Source organism: Mobula birostris, chromosome 27, assembly GCF_030028105.1.
Source record: "Mobula birostris isolate sMobBir1 chromosome 27, sMobBir1.hap1, whole genome shotgun sequence".
NCBI lineage: Eukaryota > Metazoa > Chordata > Chondrichthyes > Myliobatiformes > Myliobatidae > Mobula > Mobula birostris.
In genome coordinates, this window is record NC_092396.1 from 40,441,151 (window position 1) to 40,466,498 (window position 25,348).

The window sequence follows — 25,348 nt, forward strand, 5'->3', positions numbered from 1 at the left end:
AACTTTTCAATCCCCGTTGAGTTATGTTTTTATTTAGTGATTTCAACTAAATTGAGAATACAAGTTGTGCTTTGTGTTCTACTCTATTTTCAAGGTGAACAACATGGTGTTTAAAAGGATATCTGTACATGAGGCTGAATTCCTGTGTGCCTCTGATCTATTGGCAAGAGTAACGTGCTGGTGGATAAGTAATAATCTCAAGCCGTAGTGAGAAAGGGAGTGAGGCACGCACAAGTAATGTGAACTTTTAATTGCTGCTGACTGCAAAAGCTGAAACATTTTGAAAGTAAAATCTATGTATGTATAAATATGTAACTTGGAACTTATGTAAGTATTGAGCTCTTTATTGAAGTGTCACCAAGTTTTTATTTTGCCTTTCTCCATTTTCTCAGTAAATAGCTATAAACTTGCTCTCGTGAATGTACAGAATGGTTGTGGAGCAAGTTACTGTTTCCCGCAGTTCCACATGATAAAAAATCTCAGAGTTAAACTCCAAATGATATTTCACCCAGTCTATGCTTTGGAAGTTCTAGTTGATTTGAGAACCACACAGAAGTGTCAGAATCTGGCACTTCTCCCTTGCTAGCTATTTATAGTTTCGAATCGCCCTTTTTCTCTTCCAATAGCCATCAGATGAGTTCTGAAGTTAATATAGCATGCATGCGGGGATGTCTTCCAAGGTTTTCCTAGAGTCAGCAATTGTCATGAGTGCATCTCTGAGCAGGTGAAGAATCTGCCTGCAAGAAAACTGTGCTTAAATCTAATTCTGCGACTGAAGCTAACAGAAGCTCAATGTAGATGTAACGTATCTCATTAGACAGTATGATAGCAGACAGAATTACATTGAACCAATACATCAAACCAAGTGAACGGCTTACTTCTGTTATTAATGTCATCACCCTGACACAGTGCTGTCAAGAAAACAACCTCCCCCTCAATGTCGCGAAAAAGGAGCTGGTTGTGGACTACAGGAGGAATGGAGAGGGGCTAACCTTTATTGACATCAATGGATCTGGGGCTGAGAGGGTGAACAGCTTTAAGTTCCTCAGCATACACATCACTGAGGATCTCACGTGGTCTGTACATACCAGTTGTTTGGTGAAAAAGGCACAACAGCGCTTCTTTCACCTCAGACGGTTGAAGAAGTTTGGTGCGTGCCCCCAAGTCCTAAGAACTTTCTATAGGGGTACAAATGAGAACATGGCTGCATCACTGCCTGGTATGGGAACTGTCCTTCTCTCAATCGCAGGACTCTGCAGAGAGTAGTGAGGACAGCCCAGTGCATCTGTAGATGTGAACTTCTCACTATTCAGGATATTTACAAAGACAGGTGTGTAAAATGGGCCCGAAGGATCATTGGGGACCCGAGTCACCCCAAGCACAAACTATTCCGGCCGCTGCCATCTGGGAAACGGTACCACAGCATAAAGGCCAGGACCAACAGGCTTCTTCTTTTGTTATACTGACTCTCCTGTTGTGCATACTATTTATTATAAATTACTATATATAGCATATTGCACAGTTAGACAGAGACGTAATGTAAAGAATTTTACTCATGTACATGAAGGATGTAAGTAATAAAGTCAATTCAATTTCAATTCAAGACTTTGCCAAAGTACAATTGCCTTCTTTCACGGTACAAACCAGTGTTACTGTTCTAGGCATATGTTAATATTAAATGCTAAGACTTAGTTTAAGTTTAGCTCAAAGCTAATATTATGTCATAATTAATGCAGTTTCATGAAATGTGGGAATAAAAAGAAGCTTGCACCTTCATTTATCAGCAACATCCAAATAATATCTTACTTTGAGAAATCTCAACCTGTTAAAATGGGTTATCCTTAGATATGCAGAGGATTCAGTTAATAAGAGAATGAGTGAGTCTCTTCAACTCATGGCATAGTGGTTCGGACAATGCTTTACACTACTGGTAACCCAGGATCAGTTCCTGCTGGGTACCTGTAAGGAGTTTGCACACTTTCTCTGTGACCACATAGTTTGCCCCAGGTTCTCTGGCTTCCTCCCACAGTCCTAAGATGTATCAGCTGGTAGGTTAATTGGTGATTGTACCTTGTCCCGTGATTAGGCTTCCATTAAATTGGGGGATTGCTGGGTGGCATGGCTTAAAGAGCCCGAAGGGTCTACTCTGCACTGTATCTCAATAAATAAATAAACTCCACCCCCACTGATTCTCCTGACATCTGCCTCGCATGAAGAACTGATTACAATAAGCAGTTCACCTACTGCAATGACTTTGGTGTATGGAAGAAGACCAGAACACCTGGAGGAAACCTCCACATTCAAACTCCAGACAGACAGCAACCAAGGGCGGGGTGAAACCATGGGTCGGTTAAACAATGCAGTTGCAACACTTATTGCTGCTCCGTTGTGGTGCCCTGTCTTATCTCTTCAGTCACCTAAAGGGTTTAATACTAGTGCATCCCTGGGTACAGCGACAACAGTTGTATTGACGAATGGTGTTGCAACTGATGATAAAGGAAAAATATACACAAGCAGAGCCAATGTGCAACTCGATGACATTCCAGTTTATTTTTAAAATATGCATGCAATAGGAGTGGGTGTTTCAGCTGCCTGAACTTGTTCTGCTTGTTGTTTCAGGGGACAGCTCCATCAGCAGTGCTGTGAAAAATGGACCATAGTCTCTGAAGAAATAAAAGCAAAAATGGCAAGAATGGCAGCTGCAGCTGCTTGGGGACTTGGTATGTAATTACGCTCCGTTCTGGGGGATGGGAAAGCATGGCCAACATCCATTACCTCCATTCTGTAATAGAAGACAGTTTATTAAAGTTGATTGTGTACTGTGCACAAACAGAACTTGTAGGCATTTCTCAGCAAAATAATTTTTCTAAACACCACTGCTGGCATTTGTTGAAATCTGTAGCGTAACATGTTCATGTAAAATTCTTAGTTACTGTTGCCTGACTTCAAGCTTAATTCAAGCTTAAAAAGTTTATGATAGATTACTACACAAAATTACAGGCTCAGCTAGTCTTTGCCAAGTATTTGTTCACCTTGCACCTCACTTCTCAGCAAAATATTTTACCTTCTTGCTTGTCCATCGTCCCAGAAGGCAGCAAATTCCCCATGCTGGCTGCTCAGTGAGTAATGAAATTAGAACACAGAACCAGAATCGTGATAGACCTTTGTGATGTTGACTTCTGATGGTCAAGTTAGTATTTTTTTTTAAAGAGTTTGACAGAAATATTATATTCTGTAACAAAACGCAGCTTTCAGAGACTCCCGTATAATATAGTGCCAGTGCTATTTGAGAACAGCATGGTTTGATTTTCTCCATCACTGTGCTGAGTTGTTGACTTGGCCACAGTACGATGGGAATGAGAAGGGAAGTCATTCCTAGGCCTTTGTGGCACAGCAGGTAGTGGTAGTTCCAACAAGGTCAGTCATTCATTTATTCATTTCTTGCTTTGGTTCTGTGGGTGGTTAGACAAGAATGTGAATGAGAACTATATCGTATGGAACAGGCAAAGGAACGATGTCACACCCTCAATAAAGAATTTGTTCATTGCTTTAGCTCCATAGTAAAATACTTCTCAGCTAGGTTATTTTCACATTTTGCCGAGAGCACTATCGACTGCTGGGGAGAGATCACTGGCAGCTACCTTACTCTAGATTGTGCTACTAAAGTTTTGCTATTATCAGATTTTTGGGTATGTTCAATTAGTACACAAATCTGAGTAACTTTATCAAATTTCAATTTTAAAAATCTTTTATTTTCACTTTTCTATTTTTCTATATATTTTAACAAGCAAAAGATTTTTTAAAAATAATTCTTATTAAGATAATTTGCCTTTATATTGCCAATGCTATCAATCCTAGATTTATTGGTGAGAATGTTCAAAACTCCCTAATTCTGTTAATGAGATTACAAGTATTGGGGTCCAGTGTTATGGGGGATTACTATCCTGTAGCATGATCTATGAACTCATGATCCAGCCACGTATGCGAACATTCTTACATCTGCAGCTAAAGAGTTAATTAAGTTCCAATGTTAAAAGCAAAATCTAGTATCAATGCTGACTCACTATTGATACAGTGGCATGCAAAGGTTTGGGCACCCCGGTCAAAATTTCTGTTACTGTGAATAGTTAAGTGAGTAGAAGATGAACTGATCTCCAAAAGTCATAAAGTTAAAGATGAAACATTTTTTTCAACATTTGAAGCAAAATTAGTGTATTATTTTTGTTTTGTACAATTTTAGAGTGAAAAAAAGGAAAGGAGCACCATGCAAAAGTTTGGGCACCCCCAAGAGATTAGAGCTCTCAGATAACTTTTACCAAGGTCTCAGACCTTAAGTAGCTTGTTAGGGCTATGGCTTGTTCACAGTCATCGTTCGGAAAGGCCAGGTGATGCAAATGTCAAAGCTGTATAAATACCCTGACTCCTCAAACATTGTCCCAACAATCAGTATCAATGAGCTCCTCTAAGCAGCTGCCTAGCACACAGATACTTCTAAGAATTTTGATGACAAGAGCTAAAAGTAAGATACAAGCTAAAATAGGTAAAGAACAATGTGGTTTTGTGAAAGACAAAGGTAGAAGAAACACGATATTGATGTGAAGGATACTATCAGAACAAGCTATTCAAGTGCAAAAAGATTTGTTTGTTTTATCAACTACACAAAAGCATTTGATAAAGTGAAGCACAGTAAGTTATTTGAAAGATTACAGAAAACTCTAGATCTGATTCGCAAGACCTCCGCCTAATCAGAAATCTGTACTGGGAACAAACTGCCGCTGTAAGAATAAATGGAGAAGTGAGTCAGTTTACGAAAATCAAGAGGGGCGTTAGACAAGTGTGTGTTTTCTCCCCTGACTTATTTAATGTGTACAGTGAAACAATATTACAAATAATAAGAGACATCTTGGGACCCAAAAGTTGGCGGTGAAAACATCAATAATTTCAGATATGCAGATGACACTGTGTTAATTGCAAGTACAGAGGAAGAACTACAAAACTTGATATAGTTGTTGAAGAAAGTGCAAAAATAGGTCTATCTATCAGTTGCAAAAAGACAGAAAGTATGGTGATATCCAGAAAGAAGGGGAATCCTATCTGCATGCTGAGAATAAACGGGGAAGACATAAAACAAGTACAGAACTTTTGCTACTTAGGAAGCTCGGTGACATCAGATGGCAGGTGTAACATGGACGTCAAAAGAAGAATAGGGATGGCAAAAGACACGTTTATGAGAATGAAGAGTATACTGACCAACACTAAACTAGGCATGACAACCTGCCTCAGCGTACTGAAATGTTACGTTTATCCAGTTATGTTATATGGCTCAGAATGTTGGACAATATCTAGTAACATGAGGAAACAAATTGTAAGCAGCAGAGATGTGGTTTTTGAGGAGGATGCAAAGAATATCATGGATGAAATGAATATCTATTGAGGATGTCATGAACAGAGCAAACACAAAAAGAGAAATAATGTATGAGATCATGAAAAGGCAACATAACTTCCTTGGACATGTGATTAGGAAAGAGGAGTTAGAATGCATGGTAATTATGGGAATTATGAAAAAGCAAGAGGAAGGCAAAGACAAATGATGATGGAGACAGCAGCCAGAGAACTGGAAATGAACAGCAATGAATTGATCCACTGGACCCGAAACAGGAGTGTGTGGGCTATGGCAGTCACAGCTCAAACTGGGCATCTGCTGATGATGATGGGCACTCTGAAAATTAAAATAAATGATGCCCACAAAGCAGGAGAACGCTATAAGAAGATAGCAAAGCGTTTTCAGATAGCCGTTTCCTCAGTTGGTAATGTAATTAAGAAATGGCAGTTAACAAGAACGGTGGAGGTCAAGTTGAGGTCTGGAAGAGCAAGAAAACCTTCCAAGAGAACTGCTCGTAGGATTGCGAGAAAGACAAATCAGAACCCCCGTTTGACTGCAAAAGACCTTCAGGAAGATTTAGCAGGCTCTGGAGTGGTGGTGCACTGTTCTACTGTGCAGCAACACCTGCACAGATATGACCTTCATGGAAGAGTCATCAGAAGAGAACCTGTCCTGTGTGCTCACTACAAAATTCGGTATCAGAAGTTTGTAAAGCAACATCTAAACAAGCCTGACGCAGTTTGGAAACAAGTCCTGTGGACTATCGAAGTTAAAATAGAAGTTTTTGGCCGCAATGAGCAAAGTATGTTTGGAGAAAAAAGGGTGCAGAATTCCATGAAAAGAACACTTCTCCAATTGTTAAGCACGGGGGTGGATCGATCATGTTGTGTTGCAGCCAGTGGCACGGGAACATTTCACTGGTAGAGGGAAGAATGAATTCAATTAAATACCAGCAAATTCTGGAAGAAAACATCACACCGTCTGTAAAAAAGCTGAAGCTGAAAAGAGGATGGCTTCTACAACAGGATAATGATCCTAAACACACCTCAAAATCCACAATGGACTACCTCAAGAGGCACAAGCTGAAGGTTTTGCCATGGCCCTCACAGTCCTCCGACCTAAACATCATCGAAAATCTGTGGGTAGACCTCAAAAGAGCAGTGCATGCAAGACTGCCCAAGAATCTCACAGCACTAGAAGCCTTTTGCAAGGAAGAATGGGCAAAAATCCCCCGAACAAGAATTGAAAGACTCTTAGCTGGCTACAGAAAGCGTTTACAAGCTGCGATACTTGCCAAGTGGAGTGTTACTAAGTACAGACGTAGTAACTGACTTAGGATCAACTTTTGTTTCGGTCCCTTTTCCTTTTTTGTTTAACTGTAAAAGATGGAAATAAAAAAGTAGTCTTGCTTAAAATATTAAAGAAATGTGTCATCTTTAACTTTATACCTTTTGGAAATCAGGTCATCTTTTACTCAGCTATTCACAGTAACAGAAATTTTGACCAGGGGTGCCCAAACTTTTGCATGCCACTGTAAGTTCACTGCTGTTATTCATGTAAGGAGACATGGTGTCTTTCCCTAGTTAGGTTTATATGTAGTTGATCTATAAGCTCTAAAACAGTCACTCAGTTCAATAACAATTTTGTACATGCAACAAACACAAAGCAACAAATTTTTAACCAAGTCCAAAGTTTTTTTAAAAATCTTCCACTGACATGTTTGTATATACATGTATATACCTATAATTTCGTTTGAGTTTACTCAAAATATCTTTCAAGCTGTTTTCAAACATTAGAAGTTTAGTTTTGTTCCAATTTGCACGTGGCCAAGTGGTTAAGACATTCGTCTAGTGATCTCAAGGTTGCTGGTTCGAGCTTCAGCTGTGGCAGGCAGCGTGTTTGTGTCCTTGAGCAAGGCACTTAATCACACATTGCTCTAGTGTCTGTGCGAGGAGTGGCGCCCCACACAGACTTCCAATCTGCACCTTGTAAAGCATGAAAATACCCGACACAGGCCTCTCTTGGTCTGAGTCAACGTTCCTCCTTTGTTCCAATTTGCTGAATGACAATGTGATCAAGGAAGACCATGTTACCAGTAAGTTATTTTGCAACTAGTAGATTTTTTACGAAGCATAGGATGTGGACGAAATAAACAATACAAGTAGAATTGATGTAGAAGTTCGAATGCAAGGTAACAGTATTCAATGAATTAAGGAATTTGATGTAATCAAATCATGTGCCTGTACATAATAACAATAAATTGGGATGCAGTACAGCAAAGTTAATTGGTTTATTATTGTTACATGGACCAATATATAATGAAAAGCTTGTCTTTCATATTGTACACACAGATTAAATCATTACACAGTGTATTGAACTAGAAAAAGGTAAAGCAATGAAATGAAAAAGTGCAGTGCAAGTGAACAGTAATGTGCAAAATCATGACAAGGTAGATTGTGAAGCCAAGAGTCCATCTTAAACTACAAGAGGTTTGTTTAAGAGACTGATAACAGTCATAAGGAAGCTGTTCTTGAGCCTGCGTTTAAGTTTTGTATCTTCGGCCTCATGGGCGAGGGGAGAAGAGAGAATGTCCAGTAGGGTTTTTGATTACCAAGGCAGAGAAAAGTATAGAGTCAGTAGAGGGGAGGTTGGTTCCTGTGACATACTGAGTTGTGCCAGAATCAGTTTTGTTTGACTAATCTAAGTTAGCACATGTGGCAATTGTAAATTGAAACCAAGCTTTATCAGATTACCTCCTAACCAACATAATTTTTATTCACTGGTCACTGTGCATCTTTTATCAACAGGACACTGGGATAGTATGGAGGAATACGCCTGCATGATTCCAAGAGATACACATGACGGTGCCTTCTATAGAGCTGTTCTGGCTTTGCATCAAGATCTCTTCTCCCTAGCTCAGCAGGTACGTGTGATTGAATTATAAAGCAGGTCAGATCAGACTCCAGTATTAATTAATTATTTACTGAAATTGGGGCATTTTTTTAGTAAAGCTTACTTATTTTAGTTTCTACTAACGTTAAGCTAGATTGACTACTTTTGTCACATTGTTTGCATACATGATCCCAGACTCCCAAAACATACAGAGACATATGAAACTACAGGTGCTGAAATCTGGAACAACAAACAATCTGCTGGAGGTGTTCAGCAGGTCGAACAGCATCTATAAATATTTGAGACTGAAGCCCTTCATTTGGCCTGAAGGTAGAGCTGGGAGATAATCAGTATAAAGGAAAGGGAGAGAGTGATGAGATGAGAGCCAGATGTAACTGGTGGACTGAGGTGGGGAGTTGAGAGTGAGGGTGATTGTGGATCGAGACTAGAAAGGAATTGATTTGGAAGATTGAGGTAGATAGAGTCAGAGAAAGAAAAATAAAAGCAGAGAGCGAAAACCCAAAACATGCACCCTATAGGTGGAAATTACCTGAGGCATAAAGGAGAAGCTTGAAGGTTATACTACAAGCTTCCCTCAAGAAATGTAACATTTCCATGAGTTGCTGAGAGTCTTTGACTCATCATGATTCAAATCGAAAAAAAGAATTGAGAATACACAAAGCACACAGAATTCGTACGTAAGTGGCTGAATGGCCCTATACAGTAACCTACTAATTGAATCTGAATATATAATGGGTGGAATGAATCTAGAATATTGCAATTTAAGTAACGCATTAAATTGAAAAAACTCAATTTTACTGCAATAAATTTGGTATTAAATTTCCTCAAACTTTCGTACTATTCATGCCATTTTTAGTTGCTTTTTGCTGGGAGTATCTTGTGCTCCAAAGGAAAAACATCTGCCTTGTTTCTTCCTTGTAAATTAACCAGCAGTCCTACCATGTGCACTTGAATGTATCATTGCTTTAAATGTTACTTTACGTATATCAAACCTAAAAACAGACTTCAGTTATCTGTTGGCTGTTGGTACAACCTTCCTCTACCCATATCCAACTGCCATCAAAAATATCCATCAGCAAACCATTAAACTACTGAAGAAATACGAATTAAGCACACTCTAAACAATGTCACAGAATCTTCTGCGGTAATGAAAAAATGTGCAGCTGCAAAAATTACACATTTATTTGGAGAGCATTAAATACATTCATTGGTACATAACTTACTGCCACATTAGTGAATGAAACATTGGTTCTGCTGGTTCAAAGTACTTCTGTGTGATTTTGGTTTTTGTTTTAATATTCTTCCTGCTTTCATGAAGAAATATTTGCATGCACAGAATGCATCAATCTCTCTTTTCAGATGGAGATTTATAAAATTGGTGGATTATAATGCGTGTTAGAATTCCGCTGATCGGAGAATGTTGGCTCAAGCATTCATTGGAAGATTAAACTTTAATGTCTTCCAAATGCTGACAAGTCTGCTTTGTATTTCAGGCATTCAACTTCTTTATCTTAAAATCAGTTCCTTCTAAACGGCTTCAAATTTCTGCACCTGTATTAGGTACCCTAAGTCTCTCCAAAGCTTTATCTTTTTATCTAAATTTTGATCAAAGGCATCGCATTTGATTTTTTTATGAACCCAGTTATTGTTCAGCTCACAGTTAATCACGTACATGCAGAAGGTTGTGTCTTAGGCTGTAAATGTATCTTTCAACCAGTCACTGAAAGTTTGAAAATTACACTAGAATATCATGTTTGCTACCACAGCTGGGTTTTGGATCACATTGAGACCTGACCCATTTCCAGTCCTCACGTCTAGCTGTGGCAATTTCTTCCCTCATTTTCAAGTCAGTTTGCTCGTTTTGACAATTTACTGTTAAAAAGAAGGGGCAGAATGAAGCTAAGGATTTTAATATGAAATTACCTTGGTCTTTTTTTTTTATTACTTGTTACCTGTGCTCAGCGGCCACTTTACTCGGTATCTCCTGTGCCTTCTGAAGTGGACACTGAGTGTATGTTCATGATCTTCTGCTGCTGTAGCTCATCCACTTCAAGGTTTGACGTGTAGTGCAATCAGAGATACTCTTCTGCACATCACTGTGGTTATTTGAATTTCTGTCACCTTTCCCAATTTTACCAGACTCTAAATTTTCTTCTGGATATTGAAGGGGTGAAGAACCCTGACTGGGAGTGGAGAAGTACTGGGTTTAAATTAATTCTCAAGGACAGAAGTGGCAGTACATTGTTATAATCTTGATGTTTTTCCCTTTGATTGTAGTGTATTGATAGGGCCAGGGACCTGTTGGATACAGAATTGACTGCTATGGCTGGTGAGAGCTACAGTCGTGCCTATGGGGTGAGTCTGAAATACACCAAGCTACTTGATTCTGCATGAAATGCTCATGATGTATTCTTTAATGGTGTGAACTATTTGTCAATTGCAGTATTTATATGGAATAAAGATGCAGCTTATTAGGTTCACACTTGTTATTCAGTACTAACTACCAGGCTGAATCATATTCAGTGACTGAGGTGCTGCATCTGTTCAGAAACAGTTTACAATGCCATCCATTGTCCGTGTAGTGATGCCTTTGGAATCCATGGAAAAACAATGTGATATTTATTTAATTTGAAATTCCCAATCAAATCACCACTAAATATGCACTGCAACTATTTTCTCAGTGGCTTATGGTATCATTTAATGATCTTGTGCAATGGTTTTATAGTTAAAAAATTAAAACTAGAAATTGCATATATGATTATAAGTGGAAAATGTTAATTCAACAGCTTTGTTATTTATATGATTGTGGAAAATGCAGAGTGATAGTAAATAGTTGTTTTACACCATAATGAATTCTCTACTGCAGATTTCAAGTGAATTGTTTGTGCCCATATAACTTCTTTAGGCAGAATATTTTGTTGTGACCAACTGGGACACTAGTTATCCAATGCCTTTTGGCATTTATTGTGTTGCAACACAAATCTAAATATGTGGCATCTGGACAGATCCTTAGCAGAAATGGCGAAGTGTGACTTATAAGCCTGTGAAATTAAGTTGAACAGCTGGTTATGATGGTTAGAACGGCCATTGCTCATTGTGCCAGTTAATTTCAGATTCAGGTTTAATTTTAAGAGACTCTTAAATAGGTACATGGAGCTTAGAAAAATAGAGGGCTATGCACTAGGAGAATTCTAGGCAGTTTCTAGAGTAGGTTACATGGTTGGCACAACATTGTGGGCAGAAGGGCCTGTAATGTACTGTACATTTCTATGTTCCATGTTCAAAGTTCACTGGCATATGTTGTGAAGTTTGTTATTTTGTGGCAACAGTACAGTGCAATACATAAAAAAACTATTTTACAATAAGAAATATATAATAGTATATAAGTGAGGTAGTGTTGATAGGTGGATTCATTATCCATTCAGAAATATAATGGCAGAGGGAAAGAATCTGTTCCTAAAAACACTAAGTGTGTCCTTTCTTTAAAATGCTCTCATCCGACTGTGATGAGATACCATACACGTGAGTTTATACATGAGTTCAAACTAAAGTTTATTTTACACAGCCAAAGTTTTGTCAACATTAAAAAAACAATGTTGGAATACGAGCCTGATCCAATTGTTACTTCTGTTTGTTATTAAGAATGGTATAAGGTTTTGCCTACAGGGACAATTTATTGAGCACAGACTTTAAAGATTATTGTTAATCATTGGCATTGAATAGTATTTTTATTGATCAGTACAATAAAGAAGCAAGGTTTTATGGGATAAAATTGGAGTGGGAAGTCTTGATAGGTTGCCTCACTGGCAAAATTTAAGATAAGAGATAGGTGTTGATGCATGGGTCTCTTACTATGGCATTGCATGTTAAGTTCTACAGGATACAAGTTTGTGAACTTTCTGATTCACCTTTCCATTGCCAGCAGAGAGATGGAATTGGTGAAAATGGCCAGAATTTTCCGGTACTTCTGGGCCATAAATTAACAATGATGCATATAATGATGAGTATAAATTAGAACTGCAGAACAATGGAGTTTTTGTGGAATGTACTGTCAAGGACATCTGACCTTTATTAGCATTGCCACCTCAACTGCTGAGGCGGGTTACCATGCTTTTCCTTGTGTTATATTAGTAAATCTTACTTTGCTGATAGGATTCAGTTCTGGAGAATGAACTGTTTCTGTACAATCACTGACTGTTGCAAGATATCAATCCAGTTCTGTGAAACACTTGTGAATGTCATAAAATCCAGCAAAATAATACTACAATGGTGCAACTTCATCCTTCATCAGAAATCTGGCGTTGGTTATTGATTCTAATCTTAATCCCTTCGTCCTCCTTTCCACATATACTGTCAACTTTAGAATCACTGATCTGTTGGAGAAACCCTGTCTTTTTTTTTGCTTTGTCTTATCTCAAATACATATCTGTTCCCTTGGTAGAACTGTTTTGAAACCTAAATCTGCTTTCAAACACTTAAATCATAATAAATGAACTCAATTCTAATTCAGTATTGGAACTTTGTCCAATAAAATTTGATCAGCATTAAAGAAATAGTGAATAAGTTCTGTATGATGTAGTTATATTCATCGCTAATGTTTACTTTTCTAATCCAAAACAAAAATCTGGTACACTCAGTTCATATCACAAATTTCAGATGGTAACAGGTCACTCCCAGGGTGATTTCTTTGTGTTATCTAATATGTAATTGCCTCACCATGGAACTAAGAAGACGGAGAACTCATGTTTATGTCAGCTATGCATTTCTCTTCACACATGATATGATTCTGTATCAGTCTTGGGATCGCACTAAATTTATGAGCACTTTTGGTCAGCACACCCCCTTGTTTGACTAACCAAACTAAGGTGCACTCATTTTTTCCCTCCTTTTTCTTATAACTTTGGGCTGTAGGAAGTGGCAATGCTGTCTCTTCAGCCTTGATTAATTTGATCAGCATTTTCTGTTCTTTACACCTTTGAAAGTAAGCAGCTAACAATTCCCCATCATTACGTCAGCAGATTTTGGCTTATCCTGGTTAGAAGATATTATTGCATTTAGCCTCCTACCAGACAACACCTGCCAACTAGGCTTTGCTTTAACGACACCATACATCACTGGATGAAGTTGGTGGTCTTCTTCAATGTGAGTCTCTAGCTGGATATCAACCCGTAATTTTGAGGCTGAGCTCCCACCTCTATTAGGTAATATTGCTTGGAATGGGGATGCGACCCAAATTTCCAAGTCCAAAAGAGAAATGCAACAATTGTAGCTAAATGCTCCCCTGTGAGAAACTCGTATGTTAACTAATTGTTATATATCAATGGCTTAGGGAGCTTTGCAATACAATATTGAATGTCACTTGATCATAGTGCAAAAAAAAATCATGATGCTAATATATGGAGTTTCAAGAACTAATCAATGGTAAAAAATTATAAAAGCAATTTCAGTTCAATGTTCAGAGTTGGATGTCTGAGAGGGAGTTGTATTTAAGCTGAACAGTTTTGATCTTTTGTGAATGTAGAAGAAAATTTACATGAATATCCTAATAGCATGAGTAGACAAACATTTTTTTATTTGATGTAAGAAAATATGAACTACTCTAAAACCACTGAAGCAGTCTAACTACAGTTAGGACAATAGTAAAGGGAAATGCAGTTTAGTGAAAGAATTGTGATGAATTTGAAATCTGTGGATATAACGAGAGACAACAAAGGTCAGAGAAATTCCAGTTTATTCTCATTTTGCCTCCTATTATTCTGCTGCTTCTCCTTCTAATTCAGTAGTTTCTTGTAAAGTTTTGTAATGCAGTCTGGAATTTCTAACCCCATCCAACATCTCAGGAACAGCTTCTTCTTCTCCATCGTCAGATCCATCAAAACTACCTCATTATTCCTTGTCTTTCTTTACTAATTGTTTAATTTATATTTGTCTTTGTATTATACTGTTGCTGCAAAACAAATTCCATGCCATATAAGACAGTGATAATCAATGTGATTCTCATTCAAACAAGTACCTGTACAAGGACAAAACAAAAACAAATTAGCTATGTTTTATCATTTGAGGCATTTGGTTTGATTAATTATTTCATGTCATAAGGAGAGCTATGGACAGAACAATTTGTACATAAATGGCAATTTTAATTTAAAATTACAAAATCAGTAAATTTTTTCCAAGTTACTTGGAGGTGAATTCTATATCCTTTGCCATATTTAACTGATGCATTCAATTAATATTGTATATTTACATCAGAGTATATTTTTTCATATGACCTTTTGCAGTTATGGTTCTTAAACCTTTTATTGTGTTTGTGTTATGTTGTAAGCATTGGCATGTTTGGATAATTTCACAGCGTGACTCATTTGCCAATACAAGCTGAAGCCCCATACCACAACTTAAATTTGTGATCTCAGCTGATGAGTCTTTCAGATGTGGCAGTGTTCATGTAGATGTAGAAAATCCCATGGTACTATTTGAAGTTTATGAAGGTCTTCTAATGGCCTTGCCAATACTCTTGACAACTAATGTGCTCATGCATGATAGAGCTATACGGACCAGGTCAGTTATCAAAAATAATTACAAATTCTTAGCTGAAGTGGGTTTTGGTTAGCAGCAATTGAATTGGCTTTGGTTCGGGGTTTAATTTTATATCCAAACAGATGGTTTTTTGTAGTGTGTGTTTTGATCACTTGTTTCACTCTGGAGTGTAATAATAGAACAATAGGAAAGAGTTGAACCCTGCATCACCTCCACTACAAAACCAAGGCACCCAGCCTCAGTGATTGAAGTACGGTGCACAAACATCACACACAGTTGTGCGCAATTGGTTGGTTGATGCAAGATGCTGAAGCAGGGTTTTGACCCAATGTGTTGACCACCCCTCGAATTACACAGATGCTGTCTGACCTGCTGAGATCCCCCAGCAGCTCTTTCCTGCTTGAAAGGTTGGTGCCTACATATGGCAAATTTGCTACTGACAAATGTGCTTAAAGTCTTTTTTTAAGGTGGACTAATCAACGGGCTTTTTTAGATAACCTGAAAGAACTCGGTTGGTTAATTATATCTGGTTTGCAGCTTTGATATTGGAGGATGGGAAGAATATTCTGGCAGGTTCTTCTGAAATGAGCTAAGCTACAAAAACTTTTTGCTCAGACTCCTGCAATACATGATATTCATTGTTCCTTGGGGAAGGTGGTGCTCAAAGTTGTGCTTTATGATGCCAGCGATGTAATTACTCTCTTTTTAAGTATTCAAGTTATGTCTTATAAATCATATGCAATAACTGTGATTCTGTCACTCTGTAGGCCATGGTATCCTGTCAGATGTTATCAGAGCTGGAAGAGGTAATCCAGTATAAGCTCGTTCCAGAGCGGCGGGATATCATACGACAAACCTGGTGGGAACGACTCCAGGCAAGTCAGCTCGCTCTTCCAAGGCATCAAAACTACAGCCACTGGTCAGCATGGACATACAGTGGCATGCAAAAGTCTGGGCATCCCCGGTCAAAATTTCTGTTACTGTGAATAGCTAAGCAAGTAAAAGATGACCTGATTTCCAAAAGGTTAAAGTTAACACATTTCTTTAACATAAGTTAAAGATAACACATTTCTTTAATATTTTTAAGCAAGATTACTTTTTTATTTCCATCTTTTACAATTTCAAAATAACAAAAAAAGAAAAGGGCTAAAGTAAAAGTTTGCGCACCCTGCATGGTCAGTACTTAGTAACACCCCCTTTGGCAAGTATCACAGCTTGTAAACATTTTTTTGTAGCCAGCTAAGAGTCTTTCAATTCTTGTTGAGGGGATTTTCGCCCATTCTTCCTTGCAAAAGGCTTTTAGTTCTGTGAGGTTCTTGGGCCGTCTTGCATGCACTGCTCTTTTACGGTCTATCCACAGATTTTCGATGATGTTTAGGTTGGGGGACTTTGAGGGCCATGGCAAAACCTTTAGCTTGCGCCTCTTGAGGTAGTCCATTGTGGATTTTGAAGTGCGTTTAGGATCATTATCCTGTTGTAGAAGCCATCCTCTTTTCACCTTCAGCTTTTTTACAGATGGTGTGATGTTTGGTTCCAGAATTTGCTGGTATTTAATGGAATTCATTCTTCCCTCTACCAGTGAAATGTTCCTTGTGCCACTGGCTGCAACACAAACCCAAAGCATGATCGATCCACCCCCGTGCTTAACAGTTAGAGTGGTGCTCTTTTCATGAATTTATGCACCCTTTTATCTCCAAACATGCCTTTGCTCTTTGCGGCCAAAAAGTTATATTTTAACTTCTTCAGTCCACAAGACTTGTTTCCAAAATGCATCGGGCTTGTTTAGATGTTCCTTTGCAAGCTTCTGACGCTGAATTTTGTGGTGAGGATGCAGGAAAGATTTTCTTCTGATGACTCTTCCATGAAGGTCATATTTGTGCAGGTGTTGCTGCACAGTAGAACAGTGCACCACCACTCCAGAGTCTGCTAAATCTTCCTGAAGGTCTTTCAAACGGGGGTTTTGATTTGCCTTTCTAGCAATCCTACAAGCAGTTCTCTCAGAAAGTTTTCTTGGTCTTCCAGACCTCAACTTGACCTCCACCGTTCCTGTTAACTGCCATTTCTTAATTACATTACGAACTGAGGAAACGTCTACCTGAAAACTCTTTGCTACCACCTTATAGCGTTCTCCTGCTTTGTGGGCATCATTTATTTTAATTTTCAGAGTGCTAGGCAGCTGCTTAGAGGAGCCCATGGCTGCTGATTGTTGGGACAAGGTTTGAAGAGTCAGGGTATTTATAAAGCTTTCAAATTTGCATCACCTGTCCTTTCCTAACGATGACTGTGCCGTAGCCATAGCCCTTACAAGCTATTTAAGGTCTGAGACCTTGGTAAAAGTTACCTGAGAGCTCAAATCTCTTGGGGTGCCCAAACTTTTACATGGTATTCCTTTTGTTTTTTTCACTCTAAAATTGTACAAGGCAAAAATAATACACTAATCTTGCTTAAAATGTTGAAAAGAATGTTTTATCTTTAACTTTATGACTTTTGGAGATCAGTTCATCTTCTACTCACTTAACTATTGACAGTAACAGGAATTTTGACCTGGGGTGCCCAAACATTTGCATGCCACTGTATACGTTAACGCATCGGAAGCCAGACATACGTACTCAGCTCAATCAGTTGAGAAAATTGTGCAGAGATCAGTAGTTGCAAATAAGGCCATAAGAAAAAGGAGAAGAATTAGGCCATTTGGGCCATCAATTCTACTCACCCATTTCATCATGGCTGATCCACTTTTCCCCTCAGCCACAATCTCCTGTTCCCTCCCACCACCCCGTATCCCTTCATGCCCTGACCAATCAAGTATCTATCACCCTCTGCCTTAAATATTCAGAAACGCTTGGCCTCCACAGCTGCCTGTGGCAACGAGTTCCACGAATTCACCACTGTCACAAATGCCTTTGCAGAGTCAGTGGATATTGACCCATCTAAATATCTTGTGCCTCATTCAGAGAAACTGAGGTAAGTTGTATCCACCCACCCCACTCCACCCCACTTCAGCTAATTCCACACAGAATTAAAATTGAATTGAGCCCTTTGGAGGTTAGGTTTATATTATGTGGGATTGAATTCAGGTCAGTCTGAAATGTTTATTCCATCTCCTCTTCAACTGTGTGCCTAGAGAAATAGTATTGTGCCAGATGCAAAGTTGCAATTAAGGTGGATATGGTTAGCATCACTTGAAGACAAAATCACAGTAAATTGCAAGTTCAAAAACTTGGTCTTGAGAGAACACTCAGATGTTGGAAACAGTTCACAAATTTCACATTCATTTGTCAGAAATACAAGTACAATCACTATGGTGGAGTTGTAATTGTATGTATAATGTGTATGTATATATATTTTTTTAAATTGAAAACCAAATAGAACCTCCCCACTTCCAAATTACAAGTCACAATAAAATCCACTAACGTGTGCTTTGTGTTGTATGTTGTAGTCCTGAGCCTTTGCACTTGGAGTAGATTAACACTCAGTGGCCATTTTATTAGGTTCACCTGTACACCTGCTCATTAATCCAAACTTCTAATCAGCCAATTATGTAGCAGCAAATCAATGCATTAAAGCATGCTGGCACGTTCAAGAGGTTCAGGCTAAACATCAGAATAAGAGAAGAAAGATGGTCTAAATGTCTTTGGCCATGGAATGATTGTTGGTGATAGATGGCATGGTTTGAATATCTCAGAAACTGCTAATCTCCTGGGATTTTCATTCATGCCAGTCTCTCTAGTTTACAGAGAATGGTGTAAAAAACATTTTAAAAAAAAACATTCAGTGAGTGGCAGTTCTGTGGGAGAAAATGCTTTGTTAATGAGAGAGTTCAAAGAAAAATGTTCAGACTGGTTCAAGCTGACAGGAAGGCAACAGTAAATTAAATAACCATGTGTTACAACAGTGGTGTGCAGAAGAGCATCTCTAAACGCATAACATGGGCTCAGTAGCCAAAGACCATGACCATGCATTCAGTTGCCACCTTACTAGGTAGAGGAGGTAGCTAATAAAGTGGCTAGGAAATACCCTTAATGATATTTTTTATTTTGTGATTCATGGGGAATTAATGTGGTCAATATAAATAACAACAGAATCAATTATTTAATCTAAATACAACTGCAGAAATACTGTACTGAACAGAAACTTGTTGTTTATTTTGTCAAGCCTTTTATTTTCAGCATTTGTGAAGAGAATTGAGATCTACAGTAACAGCAGAAATTGTGGCATAAAATTATGGATACCAGAAATAATCTCCAGCAATCTGTAAACCTGGTGCAGTTTTTTTTTGAAATGGGGAAACAAGACTGTAGATGCTGAAATCACATGCCCAATATTCTCAAGAAAAACATATATTAAACAAATCTTACAAGAAAGAACAGGATTAGTACAAAAAAAATGAAGTCCATGTAGTTCAAAGTTATCAAAATGTTTATTGTGTTGCTATAGCAAGATACTGATTAGGATTTTGTAAATTGGTTCAAGAACCAAATAGTTGAAGGGAAATAGCTGCTTTTGAGCCTGGTTCAGGCTCCTGCACTTCATGCCTAATGTTAGCCACGTGATGATGGCATGGAATCTGGAGGAACTCTGAGTCAAGCAGCATCTGTGGGGGAACTGAATTATTGATGTTTTGGTCAAAACCCTACATCGGTGCTGAATTCCTCTATCAGATTTTGTTACTGCTTGTTTTTAAAGCATTCTGTCATTTACTTCTCTATTTTAATTGAAACTCCCTGTAGAGAAATAAAATTAAACTTCTCACATAGAATCATGATCAGGATCAAATTCCTTTCTTTTTCCTCCTGTGTTTTTGAAGGAAAACAGAAGCAAATTAAGACTAATGCGCTATTTTTTATTAAAGAGAATTTGGAGAGTGTCTGTTTGAGACAACATTCCAGCCTTGTTTACATGTTCCAGTCTCTGCATGAAAAAATATGAAGGCTTTTTGGAGTTATTTTTATTTCATAATATTACAATCAAGTTCTTGTATCCCTATTGCTAATTGCAACTAAAATGAATTGATCAAATATCCCCTATTTAATAACCTTTGCTTTTCACATTTTAATTTAGCCTCTATGAGAGTCTTTTTGTTTTTAAATTTGTGTTTTATTTAATCCATTCATTGGCCATTGGCATTGGCAGGTCTGGCCCAGTAATGTAAACCAGATTAGATGGTGTCATATGCACTAATAATGAGGTCTTTGGTTGTGTTTCTACTCACAGTGCTTAGATTTAGTGTTTCTTTTTTTTTCCCCCCTCGTCTCTCCCCTCTCCTAAAGGCATTGACTTGTACTGTGATATAATGCAAGTGTTGGCAGCTCTTTAATACTGTATTCAATTGGCTTTTTGTCATGTGTATGGTGGATAGGTCATATTGCTGTATATAAGTCTTGATTCTGTTCGCACTTGGCATCCAAAGATTCATACATTCCAACAAGAGAAGGAATGTAGAATGGAAATTCAAATGATATTTTTTTCTCTTTCTATTGAAATCATCTAACTTGACTCAAATTAACATTGAGTATAGCACATTCTGAGATTACCACACTTGCCCACTAAACTGTATGGAGGCCCCAAAAAATATTATTTCACATATTACCCTGTTCTTTTATGAATGCCAAGAGCCATCAGTATTGCTGTTACTGCTATATAAGTGAGCTATTACTATTTGGATAAAAGAAAATAAGAACAAACTGGAGAGAATTGTTGAGATTTTGCAGAAATTTCAGGTATTTCCTGCTGCCTGTTTCCTCCACAGGGCTGCCAGCAGATTGTAGAAGACTGGCAACGTATCCTAATGGTTCGCTCCCTTGTTATTGGGCCACATGAAGATATGAGGACCTGGTTAAAGTATGCTAGTCTTTGTGGCAAGAATGGACGTTTGGTAAGAAATTAAATTTCAATACTGTGGGAACCCTGCATGATATAATTTTATGGGTGATAGAAAGGGGAATGTTTTAATTCCACTGTAATGAGTAGTGAGATCTTTAGTTTGCTTCACCATTTCACAGTCCAATTGCTGTATGGAGAGGTTGGACAATCCTGGGTTTTGTTTTCTGGAGACAGGGGGGAGACCTGATTGAAGTTTATAAAATTATGAGAGGCATAGATAGGTTGAAGGGCCACAGTCTATTTTTCCAGAGTAGAAATGTCAAATGACCAGCATTGAAGGCAAGTGGGGAAAGATTGAAGGGGATATGTGTGGCAAGATTTTTTGTTTTGCATAGACTAGTGGATGCCAAGAGCACAGTACCAGGGTTGGTAGTTGAAGGAAATGCAGTGCGGCATTCAAGAGGCTTATAGATAGGCATGTGAATTTGCAGGGAATGAAGGGACATTGATCATTTGCAGGCAGAAATGATTTGTTTAACTTGTCATCATGATTGGCACACACATTATGATCTGAAGGGCCTTTTCCTGTGCTGTACTGTTTTACGGTCAGAAATTAGGGTTCTTTTTTTTAAACCACAGCTTATAATGTGTTAATTTATAAAATTATTAATCATTCTTCTCTGATAAGAACCACAGAGAATAAATACCAATTGTATGATCAAAGTAAAAATCGAAGATAACAGATCAGGGATGCAAACTTAATCCTGTCCCTGTTTCACATTTGATTCCTATTGTTTACTGCTATTTTAATTCTTCAGTCTGCATTCATAAGAGAAATTACCTGTTTTGTATTGTAATTACACCCTACAATTTCTGCATGATGGTATTCCATCAGGTATTAGGTACCAGAAGTTTTGAGAACAGTCTCCATCATAAATATGAATTTTATCTCTAGCATTTAGACATTGTTCTACATTGTCATTGTTTTACCTTGTTCTACTTCAATGCCTGCATAATGAAGTTAATCTGCATGAAGAGTATTTCACTTTATCTTAATGCATGACACAACAATAAACCGGTACAGAATGTGAGAGCTATATGCAGGGGGGGGGGAGGGATTGAAAGAAGTGGGGGGAATTCCAAATTCAGTCAAATTATCTGACGGTACTTTTCAAAATTGTTCTGTTTCTAGGCTCTGGCTCATAAAACCTTAGTACAGCTGCTTGGTGTAGATCCTTCAAAGCATCTTGATCAGCCTCTGTCAACAGTTCATCCTCACGTCACTTATTCTTACATGAAGTATATGTGGAAAAGTACCCGCAAGGTAGGTTACAATTTATGAAATATTGTATCAGAAATATGAGTATTGTATGAGAAATATGAAATATTGTATCAGAAATATGAGTTTAAAGGCACAATTGTACACTCACACTTACAGCGCACTCTGAAATAAGTTTAGACTTACAGGGGTCCCCCAGCAAGAGCTTGTGTTATGGAGATATTGCACAACATGTTCTAAAAGTATCATGATAGTCTGAGGAAAAGAAGTCCCACTGATAAGAAAGGCTTGGAAAGAAAGTGACAGCCAGTTATGACAAAGTTGTCAAAAAAGCTGTGAATATTTCATTCTGAAATAGAAAATATATTAACAATCATTAAAGCTTTCAAAACCTGCTCCATTAAAATCATTAGAAAAACAGTCCCTGGGCTGGATACAATTTGATGGAGGTATTTGTATTGATTTTATAAGGCTATGAGGTATAGGAGCAGAATTAGGCCATTTGGCCCATCGAGTCTGCTCTGCCATTTCATCATGGTTGATCCAATTTTCCTCTCAGCCCCAATATCCCTCATGCCCTAACCAATCAACAATATAAAATGGGTGAAGCCAGTGGTAGAGCAGAGATGGAGAAACAGTGGTTGAGAAATTGGTTCTTTATGTAGAATCCAAACTTATGTAAATCCAAATGGCTTTATGAGGAAGTGTTAGTAGTTATCTGGGCATCTGCTGAAACTTCCATGCTTGATACTTTCTAGTATCTAATATCGCTTCTTTGTAAGTTCAAAATATGATTTTTAGAAGTTCAGTTTCTTAACTCAAAAAGTTATAATTCTAGTAATTATATGACAACATAGAGAAATTGACTTCTAGGGGTTTGGAAATTTCAACCACTATCAGATGGGGAATATGAAAGGTTCAGGAAGAAACTTCATTGGGACCGGTGGTTTTCTCTGAAATGTGAAACTAATTAGCAAGTCAAACTTCTGGACATATTGTGATATTATGTTGTATTCTGTTAATATCGACTAAATGTAATAGATTTATGAGTTTGGGACAACTTATGCCAAACTTTATCATGTCATTGTGGAGGCAATTTTACCTTACTACTTATTGTAACGTAGCTGTTTCTGAAATACATTTTCCCTTTCTAGAAGTACCTACTCTCACATTTCCATGCTTTTGTTTTTATAAGTTGAAAATTTGTCTTAGTACAAAGATCACCTCAGGCAAGCTCTTTTCTCAGATAAACAGCACTGTTGACTTCCCCAGATTGTGTTTTGGTTCAAGTAGCAGCATTTGAAATTGTGACTACATGAGGGAATGTTGATTCGCCCACTGTGGCTTCATATGCTTTGTGCATGTACACTTGAGCAACAACACTACGTACCTTCCAGTGTTTCACTTCTCCAAACTGAACTAACAAGGTCGGGAATGATGAAGAAACGTGAAAGTTTCCATTTCCATTGACTGGCACGGATGACATGGCAGAATGAAATTCAACTAAATTTCTTAAATAGTGTTCCAGTGGAAAGTAAGTGAATTCCAATGTGCCTATGCTGGCAGGAAATGAGTTAAGATGACAACATAGGAACTAAGCCATATAAATTCCAGAATGTTTCTTTTTTAGCTTATAATATTTAAATTATTCCAGGTAAGTGCATTTTCATTCGTCTTAATGTGCATACACTAATGGCACAGCAGTCACCGAACTTGGAATTCAGATATCTGGGCTATCAATCTAGTGATGTGATTTCAAACCATAGAATGGCAACAGCCGAATTTAAATTTAATCACTAACTGAAAATGGGAAGAAAAAGATGTAACTGATGACCATGCATTTGATTCAATTGCCATAAGAACTCAATGTCCTAAGGGTGAAAGAATAACCAGGGAGAGGGTGGGGCCTAATAAGAACACCAGCGGCAATCTGTGCGTGAAGCCAAAATGTCCGAAATAAATGCTTTGCATTGGTAGCCACAAAAAAAGACCTTTTAGTTGGTGAACCTTGAGAAGGGTTATGTGTAATTCTAGTGCAAGTCTCCTTAAATAAAGACAAGGTACTCAATGACCCAGTAGTCCTGATGATGGGTAAGTCCCCAGGCCCATTCCAGCTGAAGGTCTGCACTCCACAATGACCACATCTGTAGTCAAGCTGTTAATACTAAACAAAACTGAAATCTCTCCAGCTAAGTGGTTTATTATCCAAATTATCCCCTGCTCACAAAAAGCAGTACAAAAACCTGTCCAGTCAGCCTACTCTCAATCAATGGAAAAGTAATGGAAGATGCCATTAACAATCATGTCAAACAGCACTTCCTCCCCAGTAGCCGACTCATCCATGTCCAGTTTGTATTTTGTTCAATTAACTTGGCTCCTGACTTGATCACAGCCAAAGACGAGTTAGTGGTGAAGTGACAACGGCTGATATTGTCACCACCATTACAAGGGAACAGGTATAACATTACAGAGCCTGGTAAAACAAGTTAGTGGCATTGAGAGGAAAATATTTCAGTAGTTGGAGTCATGAAGGGAAACGATCACTGTTGTTGGAGCTTCATCATCTCATCCTAGTCGCAATATTTCATCAAGGCCCCAGCCATCCTTAGCTCTTTCATTAGTGTTTTCTTTTCCATCCTAAGGTCAAAGGTGAGGATGTTCATTGATGAAGGTTTAATGTTAATTCATCAGAGGTGAAGCTATCTGCACCTGCACACAGTAAGACTTTGGCACACAGTAAGACTTTGACAACATTCAGGAATGAGCCAATAAGTGGCAAATAAATATTTGTGTCAATGACGGTCTTAGTCAGGGCATTCAATCTCATTACAGTTACCTCATCTCCTTCCAATCACATCTTGGAGTCACTCTTGATCACTTAACTCAGTTTGGCCACAGATGTAATAAGATGGCAATAAGAGCAGGTCAGTGATAGGGTATCCTGTGGTGAGTAACTGGCCTCCTGACAGCCCAAAGGCTTTACGTGATCGGCAAGCCACAAATAGGGTAGAATGCTTTCCACTTGCATAGATGAGTGCTGCTCAGACAGCAGTCAAGGAACTACAACATCCACAACAAAGCACTCCATTGATTGACTCCCTATCAATCACTCCAAGCAGTCATGTGTTCCACCATCTGCAAAATGCACTGCAGTTACTTGTTCAGATGATTATAACAGATTGCAATTCAGAAACACATATATCATCAGTTCTTTAGCATCACTGAGTAAAAATCTTGAAACTCTCTACTTAACAGCTTTACGAGAATATATTCAGTTGGCCAGCAGCTGTTTCAAGAAAGTTGCTCATCACCACCTTCTTGAGGATAATTAGGACTGAATAATAAATATTGGTCTTGCCAGCAATGCTTAGATCCCAAAAAGAAGTAATTAGAATATATTCTTTGAGTTCCATCAA

At 38.1% G+C, this 25,348-nt stretch overlaps 1 protein-coding gene across 3 annotated transcripts in view; it reads left to right on the forward strand.

Moving 5' to 3' along the window:
• mtor (mechanistic target of rapamycin kinase) overlaps positions 1–25,348 on the forward strand; it is a 341,456-nt gene that overhangs the window by 252,936 nt on the left and 63,172 nt on the right. For all 3 annotated transcript variants that reach the window (XM_072245239.1, XM_072245242.1, XM_072245241.1), the window contains 6 exons: positions 2,620–2,720; positions 8,191–8,306; positions 10,574–10,651; positions 15,598–15,705; positions 20,580–20,705; positions 21,846–21,977. In XM_072245239.1, coding sequence (XP_072101340.1) covers positions 2,620–2,720; positions 8,191–8,306; positions 10,574–10,651; positions 15,598–15,705; positions 20,580–20,705; positions 21,846–21,977 — 661 coding nt within the window. The remainder of the gene's footprint in view (positions 1–2,619; positions 2,721–8,190; positions 8,307–10,573; positions 10,652–15,597; positions 15,706–20,579; positions 20,706–21,845; positions 21,978–25,348) is intronic.